Genomic DNA, 19,666 nt, shown 5'->3' on the forward strand with positions numbered 1-19,666 from the left:
TGAAGTCAGAAAGAGAAATAAAAATACCGTATGCTAACACATATATATATGGAATCTAAAAAAAAAAATGGTACTGATGAATCTAGTTTCAGGGCTGGAATAAAGATGTAGACACGGAGAATGGACTTGAGGACATGGGGTGGGAGGGGGAAGCTGGGGCAAAGTGAGAGTAGCATCGAGATATATACACTACTGAATGTAAAACAGTTAGCTAGTGGGAAGCAGCAGCATAGCACAGGGAGGGAGATCAGCTCGGTGCTTTGCAATGACCTAGAGGGTGGGATAGGGAGGCTAAAGAGGGAGGGGAAATGGGGATATATGTATGCATATGGCTGATTCACTTTGTTGTACAACAGAAACTAACACAGTATTGTGAAGCAATTATACTCCAGTAAAGATTTAAAAGAAAAAAGAAAGGGTAGGGCTTCCCTGGTGGCGCAGTGGTTGAGGGTCTGCCTGCCGATGCGGGGGACACGGGTTCGTGCCCCGGTCCGGGAAGATCCCACATGCCGCGGAGTGGCTGGGCCCGTGAGCCATGGCCACTGAGCCTGTGCATCCGGAGCCTGTGCTCCGCAACGGGAGAGGCCACAGCAGTGAGAGGCCCGCGTACCACAAAAAAAAAAAAAAAAAAAAAAATGGTAAGTGAAGCTCAAGTTGTGCTCACAAAACTCAATTAAGATGAGAGAAGTCACCAGTGGTGAAGAAGCTTTGGGAAGAGTGTCAGGCACGAGACAAGCACAAGGTCAGGGAATAAATGTACTGGTACCAGAAAACAAGGCAAATGAGAGTACCAGGCACTAGGTAAGCAGCCAGGACAGCATCAATGAGAAGCAAACATCAAAATGAAGCAGCTCCTACCTCAAGCCAAGAAGCCTTTTAAGTGCTTCCTACTCCTGAGTGTGACCAATTCGGACTCCAAGTGAATTAACATTGGGTGGATGGTAAACAGATTAACAAAACCAGTGGGAAAGGAAGCAGAAGTGATTATAGTACAAAATATGGAACTTGTACAGAGGAGCTGCTTAGAGAAGTAGCTTAGGGAAGCTGCAGCCCACCAGGTGGTTTCAAATCGCAGCTCCACTATTTCTTAGTCTGTAAAATTGGAAAATTATTTTACCTCCCCCAGTTTAAATTTCCCCATGAATAAAAGGGCGATAACATATCCTATCCCACGCTGTTAAAAGAGAGAATCATTATTAATCATTTAGCATGTAGTAATCACCCAACTATAAACTATCAATGATCATAAATATTGTATAGTTAATTTATTAAATCATAGTTCTGGAGTTTAATGTATCTAATGTTAGTTTCAATTTTGGCTTCTGCATACAGTCTGTTGGATTTATTAGGCTGGATCCTCTGTGATCACCTAAATATTTGTGTGCAAGCACTTTGAGGACTGCACAGGGTTAAAGCACCGTACAGCTCTGTTGTCACTTACAGGTGGATATGGCTGTGTGCACACATTATTTTGAAAATATAAAAGTTACAAACAGATTGACCATCTTGCTCTGATACCTATTCTATAAAATTATTCTAGTTCCTTTAGTGATAATTAAATCTATCTCCACTATGGCAACTCTTGCATTAGATTAGTCAAACTGAAATTTTCTTTCTTTCCTAAAATGGCTGAACATACTGTTTTGGTTCTACCAAACCACAAAACATGAAACCACAGTCTAAGTCTAAAACATCACCCTCTGTGGTGTGGAATGCTGTAAATAAAGTCACTGCCAGGCCAACTTTTTGTTTGATGTAGCCAATCTTCTTCTCTTCCACATGACACCCTTTTAAAAAAGGATGAAAAGCATTGGTAACACTCCCTGAATATTGACCTGAAATGTCCATAACGGAGACTCACTACAAGAAGCTAGAACTCATGAATAACATTAAATGGCCTTTTTATGATTATTTTTGATCTAGTATTGTTTATGTGAAATAATAGGCCCACAAAAACAATCTGAAAGTCTAACTAGTTACATGATATGGATAAAAGCAAGTTTTTCTTCTTAAGTCATAATCTACTTTATGCCCAGTAGTTTTGGAACTCAAATGAATAATTTTATGCACCACTAATAGTAGTACTTAAATTGTCTCAAGCCCTTTTTAAAAAAAAATCAAGTTGAAACAGTGACTATCATATTAAAAGCACAATGCTTAATCTTAAACTCTATACCACTATCATATATGCATTTCTATATTATTTTTCAAGACTCAAAGAATCAAAGTGACCATTCAGTTTGTAAAATTAATATTCACCTATTTGATACACGTCCATTAAGCAGCTTTGGAGGAAAAGCAGTAACTGCTGACATGCTGAATGCACATAGGTGATAATACCTCATTTCATCCTTACAACCAACCTATCAGGTAGGTACTGTTAAAAGTCAGGTAGAAAACCCAGTCCCTTTCTAGAGCTCATTCTCTTAAACACTATATAAATTCTAGGGAAAACTTGTTCTTTTGTTTGTTTGCTTTTAAACCTAATAGCAATAATCACAACTATCACTGCAACTATCACTTGCACAGTGCTTGGCAGTTACATCCTCTATCTGCTAGGATATGTAACAATAGTTTTATGTGGACAGAAAAGGTCTAGTCAAACTTTGTAAGCTACAATGATCAGAATTCTAATGGTGAATAAGGAAATAGTTAAGGCATAGCAGAAACATGAATGGTACTGATGTTAATATTAAGTTATTTGGCAATTTTTAACAATGATCAAGGTTACAGTAAGCAAACAATAGAGTTTATATAAGTAGTTCCATCAGGACAATTATTGGAATAAAAGTTAAGGAAGCCATTGTTTTAGAAAGGGTCGTTGAGAGTGAAGACCTTGAATATGAGTGGAGATAAAACAAAATTCAGTTCAAGGAATAAGGGATAAATATAAAACTTTTGTTAGGATGGTTTCCTATCTACTCCAAGTCACTCCAGCACAGACAGACCTAACCCTTATATAGTTTGTCACTAATCTGAAGAGAGAACCTGGAAAGTCCAGAAGCTAAAAAGATTTTCAAGAAGACAGTAAGTAAGCAAAGAAACATGTAAGATGTTTAGATTTTCTACAGTCTTGGAGGGTTTGAGGGTGTCATTCCCTTTCTGCTGGGCTATTTCACTCTTCCTTCTAGAGCTAGACAACTCTACAAGAATATTGGGTGAATAGAAAATATCTGTGCAGGAAAGAGAGAGAAGCAAAACTAGAAAATGTTGAGAAGTGAAACTTAGTATATTTCTTGAAAACAAGAATTCTGTATCTAATCACCCTCTTCATTTGGACCTTATATTTCTAAAAGCATTTCTTGTATTTCACACTCTGCTGGTAGATTCAGAGACCCTCCACCCAGAGATTCCAATCGTATTTCCAAGGCACTTCTCTTAATAACCACAGAGTTTAGTCATGGTTCAAACACATCTTGCTGTGCTCTAGACAGATTCTACAGTGGTCTTTGTGGCCATTTTCAGCTTTGTTGATTCTACCCCAAGGGCATAATCACCAAGAATGCAGAGTGTTCACCAGACAGCCTAGGGGCATGGGGATCATAAAAGATCCCAGCTGGAAAAAAATTTTAGTTTATATGAAATAAAATACGAAGCTTAGAGGGTCATGATTTTCATTTAAAGAACAAAGTTAGTAGAACTAAAATGTTTTGTGTTAACTTTATTCTAAATAAAAAATGCATTTTCTTTATAGTTCTTAACTTTTGTTAAAAAAAACAGCTTTGGCATGAAAATCATCATGCATAAATGAAAATACAATTTAATGAAATGTCATATTTTATAAATTTAAGTGATGCAAACATTTGACTTATCTGTTAAAATTAAGCTGCCAGGTTCTTTTTCACATGAAATAAGCTCTGTTTTATTTCATGTGTTACCAAACTGTGTAATTTTATTTTTGAAGAAACATGAGATGGAGAGATGAAGAAGGAGGGAGGGCCAAACTTCTTGAGTAATCTGACTAAAGTTGTCATGCACATGCTGTATCATTCACATTGTGATTGACATTTATTTGTAGTTTGTACTTTGTTTTATACATAAGGAGTCATTGCTAGTGAATTTTTTTTTTAAAAAGTAAGATAACAATCTGCTACCTTTGCTGTCATCAACATCTCCAAATTATGGTCTAGGGCCAAAGTCTAAGTTTTGGCCTCCAGATGTTAATACTTAGGAATTTGGTGTCCAAATGGATGACTCCTGATAGGAAAATGTCTGGCAACAGATGATAGACCAGTGAAGCCTACAGTCTCTGAAATCAAACAACCTAGATTCAAATATCCAGGCTCTGTCCCTCCATAGCTCTTGACCCTGGTCAAGTTGCTTAGCCTTTTTAAGCTTCCGTTTCCTTACCTATGTAACAGAGAAAATTATAGTATCTTCCTCTTAAGATTGTTATGAGGGTTTAATGATATAATGCATATACAAGTTCTTAGCACAGTGCATGGTAAATAGAAAAAAACTTGGTACATGCTAACTACCATTATTATATTAATAATCTGAAATGCTAACTGTAGTTTTGCCATTTTGACAAATATTTCCACCAACTGCTTCAAAGTTATTAGTGTCAAAAAATACCAGGTCAATTTCAATACAAACTTGTCTATCAGAGACGGGATGCTTACAGCCAACATCCAGAGTTATCTTGCCAGTTGCTCTTCCGGCATCATTGACAGCAACACACGTATAATCACCAGCATCCAGATCTTGAGTTTCTTGAATCTTCAAAAGTCCCAAGAGAGGGTCAATAATGAGAAATGGTGAGGGCCTCAGCTCAAGATCCCCTAAGTCAAAACAAAGCGGAAAACGTTAAACAGTTACATGTTTACATAGTTTGCTATTGATTTGATTGCAAAACTTCTGAAGAAAACGATTGTAGTTTTTAAATACAAGTGTCTTGCACAGTGCAGACACTTAAACAATGTTTATGCAATGAAAGAATGGCGTGTTTCTTGGTAATGAGCTGATTTATTAGTCTGTATAATTCCACAGGCTAATCTATAGTCAAAAATTAGGCCCTAAATGAATTATGTACAAATATTTCCTACCATATATGTACCTAAATGAGAACAAACTCTTTGAAGCTATGTTGGGGGACTAGGAGAGAGTGGCAGCTGCCACCGTGGCTGTGTTAGGTAAGAAGGGAATGGGAAGATGAAGGTTGAAATGAGGTTTCTACCATCTTTGTGGCAGGATGAATTTCAATTACCCAGGAAATGCTTCGGAGACTATGGGTGTTCTTAGTTTGGCTAATGACCAGGTTTCTGGTTTGCTGAATGTTCTCAGTCAGATTTTGTCTTGTGAAAGGTATGAGCTGCCTAAGACGATTCTAAGGATGGCTCATGAAGTAGGAACCACAGCTGGCTAGAGAGGGTAGGGAAGAGCTTGCTGAGAGAAGAGAAAGAATGGATGAGGAACTCTTGACAATGGCCGGAGAGGAGTATTGTTATATAAACCTCCCAGGATACCTCTACTAAATCTGTATTAGGCATCAAAGTTCTTTAAGTTGGAGTTAGAGGTTTTTTTGGAAGAAGCAGGCAGGGGATAAATGAGTGGAGGATGGAACCAGATATCGAGTTTGACCTCGGTATGAGGGTAGAGTGACCCAAGAAAGATGAGTTATTTCTGGGTTACCTGTCCCTGCAGTGCCTCAGATCCCCTGAGAACCATTTCTATTTGAAGGCAGGCAATGCCTCAACAAATCTCTAAGTTGGGTTAGCCTTTCCTTAGGCTTCCCTTCCTCCAAGGTTTCCCCTCATCGAAGAATGAATTTCACCAGGATGACAAATACCATAAAAAATTACCTAGTACTGATGTTTAAGTGGCAGCTTAGTGTCCATATCTTTTTTGTTTGTTTTTGTAAAGGGTGATGTCACACTCTGTGGGGATCCTAAAAAATTCCAGGAGGTTTAAGGGCCATTGCCTTAGGGTTTCACAGCATGCCCAGATGTCAAGTCTGAAGAGGTCCTCTCCAAAATGCCATATACTAGCTTAGCCATGTGCCCTGGGACTAAAGACTGTGCAAGTAACTCCCTTAGCTTTTAACAGGCTAAAACGCCAGAGCTAGTAATTCTCTAGGACACTACATAAAGCATCCACCAACAGACTCAGAGCAACAAACAATTCTCCTTTTGTTTTTATAATTTGGGGAGGAGAAGAGGTCAAAGGAGCCATAAATTTAAAAACAAAAAAATTACATTAGCAACTGTCAGTGCCAAAAATAAAGTATTTTTCAGCATTCCAACATTTAAAACCCCAATCATCCTTTTAAGCTTGCTACTGGATACTACGCGAGAATGAGAGAAGCAACTAAAGCCTTGTCTATGTGCCTCTGGGAAACTTTCATAAGTAAAAGCAGATGATGTTGACATAAACTTTCCTCCCTCTAGGGGAGGATGCAATGTGACCAAGCTGTTCATCAAGCATTAAAATGTTTGGACTAAAATGCATTTAGATTTTTGGATTTTACTTCTCCTTTATTTCTTCTGTATATGTCAGAGGACATAACAGGATGAAATAAAGACTAAAAAGCTACTTTTTGCTAGTAGCTTTTTTTTTTTTAATAGAAGTGTTTAAGGAATAGCAGTAATGAAACAAAATATAAATTGGAAAATACTGGTTATATCAAGTTTGCATTTTGATCACATTTTGGTCATCTCTCTTTATTTCTACTGAACAATTAGTAATCAAATTATTGAGAAGCCATAGAGAAATACAGAACTTTGAGATGAAAATGATTGAGGGAGTATATACTTTTAATATTAGATAAGATTAGAAGAATGTTTACACACATAGTAAAATATATAAACTTTGCTGACAATCTATTCTAGGATTGAACAATCATTACCATTAAGGAGGATTCTTTCTGCTTTAGTTTAAATTCAATTCTGGCCTCTGTGGATGCAAAGACTAACAGAGAGATCATTATCCCTGACATAAGACCCTTTAAATTGTTGAAGGTTCTTTAGTGGTTCTCAAAAATGTTTGTCTCAAGACCTTTTTATATTCTTAAAAATTATTGGGGACTTTAATGAATTTTTGTTCATGTGGATTATATTTATTTGTACTTTGCATTTTAGAAAGGAAACTTAAAAATTTTTAAACATATGTATTTATTTTCTAATAACTCATGACATTTTAACATAAATGTATTTTATTAAAAAAAATTTCCCTGAACAAGAGAAACTTAGTGAGAAAAGTGGCATTGTTTCACATTTTTGCAAATCTCTAGAATGTCTAGCTTAATAGAAGAGAGCTGAGTGTTCATTTTTGCTTCTGCATTCACTTTATTGGATATCACATATCATGTAGCTGAGATGAGTGTGAAAAAGCCAAATAACATCTTAGTATCATCAGGAAAATAATCTTGATCTCATGGATTCCCTGAAAAGAATTGTGGGGAACCTCCAGGGATTGCCAACTACACTTTAGCAACAACAGATCTAAAGAAACAAATTCAATTTCTTTACTATTTTACCATAAATATTCTTTATACAACATTTTAACAGTGTCCCTGATTCTTCTCTGAACCCACTTTATGTTGCTCATTTATAAAATCTAAAATTTTTGGGGGCATTTGTATGTATGAAATTCCTTTTCTCAAATGGTCTGAATGAAATACAATTTATTAATGAATGATGGTTGCCAAGGGCTGCAGGGCAGGGGCAATGGGGAGCCGCTGTTCAACAGGCATAAAGTTTCAATCATACAAGATGAATAAGTTCTAGAGATTTGCTGTACAACAGTGCCTAGAGGTAACAATAGTGTACTGTATGCTTAAAAATTTGTTAAGAGGGTAGAGCTCATGTGTTCTTACCATAAATAAAAAATAAACAAATGACCACCTACTTTATTCAATAAGAACTGCCTGAAAAAAAAGCTATGAAGAAAAATTTATTCTTATGGTTAGGGAAGGAACTATTCTTTCCCTCTGTGGTTTCCATAAGGTAGGATCTTCCTAACCTTGCTGCTGTCTCATCCCCAGCAGAGGTGGCAAAGAAAGGTCCAGCTGCCTCCTCGTCCCTTTCTTTTTGGAGCCAGTTTGCATGTAGAAGAGTTTGTCCCCTGGCTTTTCTCTTTATGATCCAGATTCTGCTTATGGAATAAATTGCCTGCCTGGGACTGGGAGAAGAAGTGATACTGGGGTTCAGGGCAGCTCTGCATATTGGAGATGAACATCAATTGAAGCAGGTCCTCCAACATGATCTGTCAGTGCTTAATGCCCACATGCTAGCTCTGTTGGTGCATAACTCAAACAGAGAAATGGGATATGATTTACTAGGCACACTGAACTCCAATGTCTCTGGTTGAGAAAAGAAACTACTAAGCAGTCAATTCTAGAATCTTCCATGTGGTGGCTGCATAGCTCCCTAACTCCTCATTCATCTCTCAAGCCATTTGTGGGACCAAAGCTGACATACAGACTATTCAGGAGCATAGCACCTACTTGGGAGAATAAAAGACTTTCTCTCTGTGACTCAGCTATTTACAGGCAGAGAAATCAGCAGATTCCATTACTTTAAAGATTTTTTAAAATTATTAACATAAACTACTGATTGATATTTTCCTGGATTTATTTAATTAAGATGTGAGTTTGAAACTTTTATCTACTTCATTTGTAAGTTAAAGATTTAAGTTTTTCAAATAAGGAAAATTAGTTTTTGTTGACTGAAACCTAATTAAGAAGCAAATCAAGAAATGCTTTCTTTTCAGAGAAAACACGAAGACTAAATCATTTAACATGGAAAACTATGAAAATGACATTATCTCCTAGTTTCCCTATTTTTGATTTGTATTATTGAAAAGTATTTGTTTTCTACATAAAGCCTTTCCTTTTCACCTCGTGTTCCCTAAGAGTTTGAACCCGAGGTGAATTCACAATTTTGTAATTATGACATCAACCTGTTGCTATGGGAATGTCTGTGATTTAACAAACAGAATCATAACAATAGTGCTTTGTACTATTTAGCATTTTTCATCTGAAGATTAAAGAGTATTTTGCAAACAGCATCTCAATAATCCTAGCAACCTCCCTCTTAGGGTGTTTGTGGGGATTTTTCTTTCTCATAGATTGGAAAAACTAAGAGAAAAACAGAAGCAGGACATTTTATACAGATATCTACTGTCAGCATTTGAGCCTAGACCAGGACCCAAGGTCATTCTCACCAAGGACAAGCAGCACATTACTGTTATTTTATTACAGAATCACAGAGGTAGAATTTTTATATCACAAATGGAGGCAGATAATTTCTATACTTGATATAAACAGCTACCATGCATGATGAAGCTGACCACAAAATCGTTTGTCTTTCAGTCAAATGTCATTCAACTGTAATTTTTGAGGTATGTCTTTATTTGAGCTCTTTATAGAAAGCGTCCTGGAGAATCTAGAAAACTTCCTAATTGTGAGAGCCTAAGCAAAGTGAACTGAGATAAGTGAAGCTATTTTAAACATTAACTGAGTATTCTTGGACAATTTTCTACAGGAAACAATCCTAAACTAATAAAGAGAACGTTCAGCTGGATTAGCACAGGCGAAGTTTTCCTGCTTTGATTTTCATGGTCCTGTAATCCACACCAGATGTCAAATGCTGACATTCAGAGTGCAGAATTTTGAACTATCGTCTCTAGTGAGACCATAAGCACATTTTATGGAGCTCCTAAGTCACATACCAAAACAAATTTTTAACAAACCATTTTTATCTAAAAGAGAAAACAATACTAAGTGAACCAGACATGAACATACTTAAGAAATGTACCTTTGAACCATTTAACCTGAGGTGGAGGAACACCAGACGTTTTACATTCCATAACTGTTGTATCCCCAAGGGCAACCAAGAGCTCACTCTGAATTACGATCAACTTCGGGGCTTCTGAAAACAACAAGCATGCAAATAATTAATGTCTCGCACAATGCCACTTACACCTTGTTTATGTTTACTAAATGAACCAATAAAAAAAATATTATTATTTCCGTGCTTGTGGCTATCTCAGTTTTTACAAACAGAGATAAACTCTTATGATGTATATGCACACAGATGTGTGTGATGCAAAGATCATCTATAAGGCCAAAAGAATATTAGGAAAAAATAATTCTCATGAACCAGTGTCCAAAAATTTAGGAAATTAATTGATGCACATTTTCTAGGTGATGCACATTTCAATTAATCAATGCACATTTTATACGTGACTTTAAGGATATTCATGTCTATCTACAGAGAGACAGTTGTAGTCTAAGACTAAAATTTGCAACTATAAAAAGTAGAGTCTCCCACTTTTAACGCTATTTTCCCCTTTGATGTTAAATACAGACATTCTCTAAGTTTCTTTCCTTAGCTCTGATTCACCCCCTTTGCCTAATGCTTTACTTCATGCACATATTTTTCTCTTAACTGAATATTTTAGGACTTCCTAACTCCAACTGAGGTAGTTTTAAACAAAGCCAAGAGTTAATTTCTCAAAGATCCTGTTACCCCTTGGCTAGAAAACTTTGGTGATTGCATTTCATAATTCCCTAGTTCGGCTTTCAAAAATCATAAACTGGTGCACGGCTTTCTTTTGAACTTCACGCTCCATTACACCTCCTTGCTTATCACAAGGTATGGAGCTACACTGGTAGTCCAAAACATGCGCTATTCCCTCCCATCTTCCTGCTTTTGCTAAAGTTTTCCCCTCTGCCTGAAATGCCCTTGGCCACAACTCTTCAAATCCCACTCATTCTTCCAGGCTGAGCTTAAATCCTATCTCCTTTAAGAAGTGTTTGCAAATTCCCCAGTCAGAATTAATCTTCCCCTCCACCAACCTTCCACTTTTGTACTTATGTGTCTGCCTTATTATATTTATTTACAGATATCCACTCCCATCATTCACACTCTTGAAAAGTAAGGACCTCATGACATACATTTTTTATTTTACATTCCACAGTCTCTAGCACAGCATTTTACATACTTTGGGTGATTACTAAGTTAAATAAATGGGTGGAATATTTTGGTTTCTTCGTGAATGAACCAAAATTCATTTCTGCAATGCAGAATCTGTTTCAACCCCCATTCCCAACTGTTTGTTCCCTCTCCACATGGCTGTTCTATGAACGTTTTTAATTGCCATCTCTAAATTTGAGCCCATCTTCCCTTCTAAACTTATTCACCACATGCCTTCCTCATTTCTATAAATTAGACTTCTTCCCAGGCTTTTAGGTCCACTATTTGTGACATTTTTGTTACCTCCTTCATCTATACACACCACCTACAATTCTCAATCTCTTTTTTTTTTTTAACATCTTTATTGGAGTATAATTGCTTTACCATGGTGTGTTAGTTTCTGCTTTATAACAAAGTGAATCAGTTATACATATACATATGTTCCCATATCTCTTCCCTCTTGCATCAATTCTCAATCTTTATTGGGGCTCTTTTACATTCCTTCCTCTCCACTGCCAATTTTACTACCTTACTATGAATGATGAAGAAAAATGAGAGAAATGGTGGACTGCTAATCATTAATTATTCACAGTTTACAAAATGACACTGAGCATATAACCCTTGTCCTTTATTTGTCTAAGAAAAACCAAAGTGAAAGAAATATTGGGGCTTCCCTGGTGGCGCAGTGGTTGAGAGTCCGCCTGCCGATGCAGGGGACACGGGTTCGTGCCCAGGTCCGGGAAGATCCCACATGCCATGCAGCAGCTGGGCCCACGAGCCGTGGCCGCTGAGTCTGCACGTTCAGAGCCTGTGCTCCGCAACAGGAGAGGCCACAACAGTGAGAGGCCCGCGTACCACAAAAAAAAAAAAAGAAATATTGTATTCTATATTACATATTATTAGAATATATGGTTATGTATTATAATAGATTTGATTATATTATACATGTTAGAATGTATTATATTCTACTATATTATGGAATATTATATTATAGGATTGTTGTCATAAAGTATATCTTCAATAAATGTTTGAGTTTGGAGGGAAAAAACTGAAGATGAAAAGCAAAAAGTAATATCTAGATAAGTGACAGAAATGTTGTAAATATTTAATTATAACAGAAATATTATAACGTTTCATATGTATAAATATATTTATACATACATATATATGAACATAAGTGGAAAATGTAAAATGAAAGTTGAGGTGAACTGGAGAGGAGGAAGATGGAGGAAGGGTAAGACACGCAGATCAGCTTCCTCCCAACAGATACATCAGAAATACATCTACACGTGGAACTACTCCTATAGAACACCCACTGAACGCTGGCAGAAGACCTCAGACCTCCCAAAAGGCAAGAAACACCCTAGGTACCTGGATAGGGAAAAAGAAAAAACAGAGAAAAAAGAATAGAGACGGGACCTGCACCTCTGGGAGGGAGCTGTGAAGGAGGAAAGGTTTCCACATACTAGGAAGCCCCTTCGTGGGCGGAGACTGCGGGTGGCGGAGGGGGAAGCTTCGGTGCCGTGGAGGAGAGCACAGCAACAGGGGTGCGGAGGGCAAAGCGGAGAGATTCCCGCACAGAGGCTCGGTGCCGACCAGCACTCACCAGCCAGAGAGGCTTCTCTGCTCACCCACCAGGGCGGGTGGGGGCTGGGAGCTGAGGCTCAGGCTTCGGTCGGATCGCAAGCAGAGGACTGTGGGTGGCGGTGTGAACACGGCCTGAAGGGGGCTAGTGCACCACGGCTATCCGGGAGGGAGTCCAGGGAAAAGTCTGGAGCTGCCCAAGAGGCAAGAGACTTTTTCTTCCCTCTTTGTTATCTGGTGCACGAGGACAGTGGATTAAGAGCGCCGCTTAAAGGAGATCCAGAGACGGGCACGAGCCGCGGCTAATAACGCGGACCACAGAGACGGGCATGAGACGCTAGGGCCGCTGCTGCCGCAACCAAGAAGCCTGTGTGCGAGCACAGGTCACTATCCCCACCTCCCTTCCCGAGACCCTGTGCAGCCCACCACTGCCAGGGTCCTGTGATCCACGGACAACTTCCCCGGGAGAACGCACAGTGCACCTCAGGCTGGTGCAATGTCACGCCAGCCTCTGCCGCCGCAGGCTCGCCCCGCACTCCATACCCCTCCCTCCCCGCGGCCTGAGTGAGCCAGAATCCCCGGGTCAGCGGCTCCTTTAACCCCGTCCTGTCTGAGCGAAGAACAGACGCCCTCAGGTGACCTACACGTAGAGGCGGGGCCAAATCCAAAGCTGAACCCCGGGAGCTGTGTGAACAAAGAAGAGAAAGGGAAATCTCTCCCAGCAGCCTCAGGAGCAGCAGATTAAATCTCCACAATCAACTTGATGTACCCTGCATCTGTGGAATACCTAAATAGACAACGAATCATCCCAAATTGAGAAGGTGGACTTTGAGAACAAGATATATTATTTTTTCCCCTTTTCCTCTTTTTGTGAGTGTTTATGTGTATGCTTCTGTGTGAGATTTTGAATGTATAGCTTTGCTTTCACCATTTGTCCTGGGGTTCTGTCCGTTTTTTTGGGTTTTTTTCTTTAATTTAAAAATACACTTTTTTTCTTAATAATTAATTTTTTTAATTTAATAACTTTATTTTTTTATCTTACTTTATTTTATTTTATTTTATCCCCTTCCTTCCTTCCTTCCTCCCTCCCTCCCTCCCTCTCTCTCTCTCTCTTTCTTTCTTTCTACTTTTTCTCCCTTTTATTCTGAGCCGTGTGGATGAAAGCCTCTTGGTGCTCCAGCAAGGAGTCAGTGCTGTGCCTCTGAGATGGGAGAGCCAACTTCAGGACACTGGTCCACAGGGGACCTCCCAGCTCCACGTAATATCAAACGGCGAAACTCTTCCAGAGATCTCCATCTAAATGGCAAGACACAGCTTCACTCAATGATCAGCAAGCTACAGTGCTGGACACCCTATGCCAAACAACTAGTAAGACAGGAACACAGCCCCATCCATTAGCAGAGAGGCTGCCTAAAATCGCAATAAGGCCACAGACACCCCAAAACACACCACCAGACATGAACCTGCCCACCAGAAAGAAAACATCCAGCCTCATCCACCACAACACAGGCACTAGTCCCCTCCACCAGGAAGCCTACACAACCCACTGAACCAACCTTAGCCACTGGGGACGGACACCAGAAACAACAGGAACTACGAACCTGCAGCCTGAAAAAAGGAGACCCCAAACACAGTAAGGAAGGCAAAAGAAGAAAAAAAACATAGCAAATTAAGGAGCAAGGTAAAAACCCACCAGACCTAACAAATGAAGAAGAAATAGGCAGTGTACCTGAAAAAGAATTCAGAATAATGACAGTAAAGATGATCCAAAACTTTGGAAATAGAGTACAGACAATGCAAGAAACATTTAACAAGGACCTAGAAGAACTAAAGAGGAAAGAAGCAACGATGAACAACAAAATAAATGAAATTAAAAATACTCTAGAAGGGATCAATAGCAGAATAACTGAGGCAGAAGAACGGAAAAGTGACCTGGAAGATAAAATAGTGGAAATAACTACTGCACAGCAGAATAAAGAAAAAAGAATGAAAAGAACTGAGGACAGTCTCAGAGACCTATGGGACAACATTAAACACACCAACATTCGAATTATAGGGGTCCCAGAAGAAGAAGAGAAAAAGAAAGGGACTGAGAAAATATATGAAGAGATTATAGTTGAAAACTTCCCTAATACAGGAAAGGAAATAAGTTAATCAAGTCAAGGAAGCACAGAGAGTCCCATACAGGATAAATCCAAGGAGAAACATGCCAAGACACATATTAATCAAACTATCAGGGCTTCCCTGGTGGCGCAGTGGTTGGGAGTCCGCCTGTCGAAGCAGGGGACATGGGCTCATGCCCCGGTCAGGGAAGATCCCACATGCCGCAGAGATGCTAAGCCCATGAGCCATGGCGGCTGGGCCTGCGCGTCGGGGGTCTGTGCTCCGCAACGGGAGAGGCCACTGCAGTGAGAGGCCCGTGTAACGCAGGAAAAAAAAAAAAAACTATAAAAATTAAATACAAAGAAAACATATTAAAAGCAGCAAGGAAAAAATGACAAATAACAAACAAGGGAATCCCCATAAGGTTAAGAGCTGATCTTTCAGCAGAAACTCTGCAAGCCAGAAGGGAGTGGCCAGACATATTTAAAGTGATGAAGGAGAAAAACCTACAACCAAGATTACTCTACCCAGCAAGGACCTCATTCAGATTTGATGGAGAAATTAAAAACTTTACAGACAAGCAAAAGCTGAGAGAATTGAGCACCACCAAACCAGCTTTACAACATATGCTAAAAAAAATTGTCTAAGCAAGAAACACAAGAGAAGTAAAAGACCTACAATAACAAACCCAAAACAATTAAGAAAATGGGAATAGGAACATAGATATCGATAATTACCTTAAATGTAAGTGGATTAAATGCTCCCACCAAAAGACAAAGACTGGCTGAATGGACACAGAAACAAGACCCATATATATGCTGTCCAAAAGAGACCCACTTCAGACCTAGGGACACATACAGACTGAAAGTGAGGGGATGGAAAAAGATATTCCATGCAAATGGAAATCAAAAGAAAGTGGGAGTAGCAATTCTCATATCAGAAAAAAATAGACTTTAAAATAAAGACTATTACAAGAGACAAAGAAGGACACTACATAATGATCAAGGGATGGATCAAAGGAGAAGATATAACAATTGTAAATATTTATGCACCCAACACAGGAGCACCTCAATACATAAGGCAAATACTAACAGCCATAAAAGGGGAAATCAACAATAACACATTCATAGTACAGGATTTAACACCCCACTTTCACCAACGGACAGATCATCCAAAATGAAAATAAATAAGGAAACACAAGCTTTAAATGATACATTAAACAACATGGACTTAATTGGTATTTATAGGACATTCCATCCAAAACCAACACAATACACATTTTTCTCAAGTGCTCATGGAACATTCTCCAGGATAGATCATATCATGGGTCACAAATCAAGCCTTGGTAAATTTAAGAAAACTGAAAGTGTATCAAGTATCTTTTCCGACCACAATGCTATGAGACTAGATATCAATTACAGGAAAAGATCTGTAAAAAATACAAACACATGGAGGCTAAACAATACAATACTTAATAACGAAGTGATAACTGAGGAAATCAAAGAGGAAATCAAAAAATACCTAGAAACAAATGACAATGGAGACACGATGACCCACAACCTATGGGATGCAGCAAAAGCAGTTCTAAGAGGGAAGTTTATAGCAATACAATCCTACCTTAAGAAACAGGAAAAATCTCAAATAAACAACCTAACCTTGCACCTAAAGCAATTAGAGAAAAAAGAACAAAAATACCCCAACTTTAGCAGAAGGAAAGAAATCATAAAGATCAGATCAGAAATAAATGAAAAAGAAATGAAGGAAACGATAGCAAAGATCAATAAAACTAAAAGCTGGTTCTTTGAGAAGATAAACAAAATTGATAAACCATTAGCCAGACTCATCAAGAAAAAGAGGGAGAAGACTCAAATCAATAGAATTAGAAACGAAAAAGGAGAAGTAACAACTGACACTGCACAAATACAAAAGATCATGAGAGATTACTACAAGCAACTCTATGCCAATAAAATGGACAACCTGGAAGAATTACTACAAGCAACTCTATGCCAATAAAATGGACAACCTGGAAGAAATGGACAAATTCTTAGAAATGCACAACCTGCCAAGACTGAATCAGGAAGAAATAGAACATATGAACAGACCCTTCACAAGCACTGAAATTGAAACTCTGAGTAAAATCTTCCAACAAAGAAATGCCCAGGACCAGATGGCTTCACAGGTGAATTCTATCAAACATTTAGAGAAGAGCTAACACCTGTCCTTCTCAAACTCTTCCAAAATATAGCAGAGGGAGGAACACTTCCAAATTCATTCTATGAGGCCACCAACACCCTGATACCAAAACCAGACAGAGATGTTGCAAAGAAAGAAAACTACAGGCCAATATCACGGATGAACATAGATGCAAAAACCCTCAACAAAATACTAGCAAAAAGAATGCAACAGCACATTAAAAGGATCATACACCATGATCAAGTGGGGTTTATTCCAGGAATGCAAGGATTCTTCAATATATGCATCAATCAACGTGATACACCATATTAACAAATTGAAGGAGAAAAACCATATGATCATATCAACAGAGGCAGAGAAAGGTTTCAACAAAATTCAACACCCATTTATGATAAAAACCCCACAGAAAGTAGGCATAGAGGGAACTTTCCTCAACATAAAAAAGGCCATATGTAACAAACCCACAGCCAGCATCATCCTCAATGGTGAAAAACTGAAACCATTTCCACTAAGATCAGGAACAAGGCAAGGCTGCCCACTCTCACCACTCTTATTCAACATAGTTTTGGAAGTTTTAGCCACAGCAATCAGAGAAGAAAAGGAAATAAAAGGAATCCAAATCGGAAAAGAAGAAGTAAAGCTGTCACTGTTTGCAGATGACATGATACTATACATAGAGAATCCTAAAGATGCTACCAGAAAACTACTAGAGCTAATCAATGAATTTGGTAAAGTAGCAGGATACAAAATTAATGCACAGAAATCTCTGGCATTCCTATACACTAATGATGAAAAATATGAAAGTGATATTAAGAAAAGACTCTCATTTACCATTGCAACAAAAAGAATAAAATATCTAGGAATAAACCTACCTAAGGAGACAAAAGACCTGTATGCAGAAAATTATAAGACACTGATGACAGAAATTAAAGATGATACAAATAGATGGAGAGAGATACCATGTTCTTGGATTGGAAGAATCAACATTGTGATAATGACTCTACTACCCAAAGCAATCTACAGATTCAATGCAATCCCTATCAAACTACCAATGGCATTTTTCACAGAACTAGAACAAAAAATTTCACAATTTGTATGGAAACACAAAAGACCCCGAATAGCCAAAGCAATCCTGAGAACAAAAAACGGAGCTGGAGGAATCAGGCTCCCTGACTTCAGACTATACTACAAAGCTACAGTAATCAAGACAGTATGGTATTGGCACAAAAACAGAAACATAGATCAATGGAACAGGATAGAAAGCCCAGAGATAAACCCCACACATATGGTCACCTTATCTTTGATAAAGGAGGCAGGAATGTACAGTGGAGAAAGGACAGCCTCTTCAATAAGTGCTGCTGGGAAAACTGGACAGGGACATGTAAAAGTATGAGATTAGATCACTCCCTAACACCATACACAAAAATAAGCTCAAAATGGATTAAAGACCTAAATGTAAGGCCAGAAACTATCAAACTCTTAGAAGAAAACATAGGCAGAACACTCTATGACATAAATCACAGGAAGATCCTTTTTGACCCACCTCCTAGAGAAATGGAAATAAAAACAAAATAAACAAATAGGACATAATGAAACTTAAACGCTTTTGCACAGCAAAGTAAACCATAAACAAGACCAAAAGACAACCCTCAGAATGGGAGAAAATATTTGCAAATGAAGCAAGGGACAATGGATTAATCTCCAAAATTTACAAGTAGCTCATGCAGCTCAATAACAAAAAAACCACCCAATCCAAAAATGGGCAGAAGACCTAAATGGACATTTTTCCAAAGAAGATATACAGATCGCCAACAAACACATGAAAGAATGCTCAACATCATTAATCAGTAGAGAAATGCAAATCAAAACTACAATGAGATATCATCTCACACCAGTCAGAATGGCCATCATCAAAAAATTTAGAAACAATAAATGCTGGAGAGGGTGTGGAGAAAAGGAAACCCTCTTGCACTGCTGGTGGGAATGTAAATTGATACAGCCACTATGGAGAACAGTATGGAGGTTCCTTAAAAACTACAATAGAACTACCATACAACCCAGCAATCCCAATACTGGGCATATACCCTGAGAAAACCATAATTCAAAAAGCCTCATGCACCAAAATGTTCATTGCAGCTCTATTTACAATAGCCAGGAGAAGGAAGCAACCTAAGTGTCCATCATCGGATGAATGGATAAAGAAGATGTGGCACATATATACAATGGAATATTACTCAGCCATAAAAAGAAACGAAATTGAGTTATTTGTAGTGAGTTGGATGGACCTAGAGTCTGTCATACAGAGTGAAGTAAGTCAGAAAGAGAAAGATAAATACCATATGCTAACACATATATATATGGAATCTAAGAATTTAAAAAAATGTCATGAAGAACCTAGGGGTAAGACGGGAATAAAGACACAGACCTACTAGAGAATGGACTTGAGGATATGGGGAGGAGGAAGGGTAAGCTGTGACAAAGTGAGAGTGGCATGGACATTTATACACTGCCAAACGTAAAATAGATAGCTAGTGGGAAGCAGCCGCATGGCAGAGGGATATCAGCTCAGTGGTTTGTGACCACCTAGAGGGGTGGGATAGGGAGGGTGGGAGGGAGGGAGACTCAAGAGCGAAGAGGTATGGGAACATATGTATATGTATAACTGATTCACTTTGTTATACAGCAGAAACTAACACACCATTGTAAAGCAATAATACTCCAAAAAGGATGTTAAAAAAAAAAAAGAAAGTTGAGGTAAACTAGGAAGGATACAGAATTTATTAATTTGTAAGTAAAATATTACAAAGAACAGATGAATCATGGAAGGACAGAACTCTGTGGACATTCTGGAACTCTTCCATAATCTGGAA

The 19,666-nt window shown here is 38.4% G+C and overlaps 1 protein-coding gene across 1 annotated transcript in view; it reads right to left on the minus strand.

Moving 5' to 3' along the window:
• HMCN1 (hemicentin 1) overlaps positions 1 to 19,666 on the minus strand; it is a gene marked incomplete at its 3' end in the record, with an annotated part of 531,222 nt that overhangs the window by 273,352 nt on the left and 238,204 nt on the right. The window contains exons 14-15 of the mRNA XM_079726768.1: positions 9,756 to 9,869; positions 4,623 to 4,781 (exon numbers count right to left, since the gene is read on the minus strand). Of these exons, the coding sequence (XP_079582894.1) occupies positions 4,623 to 4,781; positions 9,756 to 9,869 (273 nt within the window). The remainder of the gene's footprint in view (positions 1 to 4,622; positions 4,782 to 9,755; positions 9,870 to 19,666) is intronic.

This window comes from Hyperoodon ampullatus (genome assembly GCF_949752795.1).
Source record: "Hyperoodon ampullatus genome assembly, chromosome: 2".
Taxonomy (NCBI): domain Eukaryota; kingdom Metazoa; phylum Chordata; class Mammalia; order Artiodactyla; family Ziphiidae; genus Hyperoodon; species Hyperoodon ampullatus.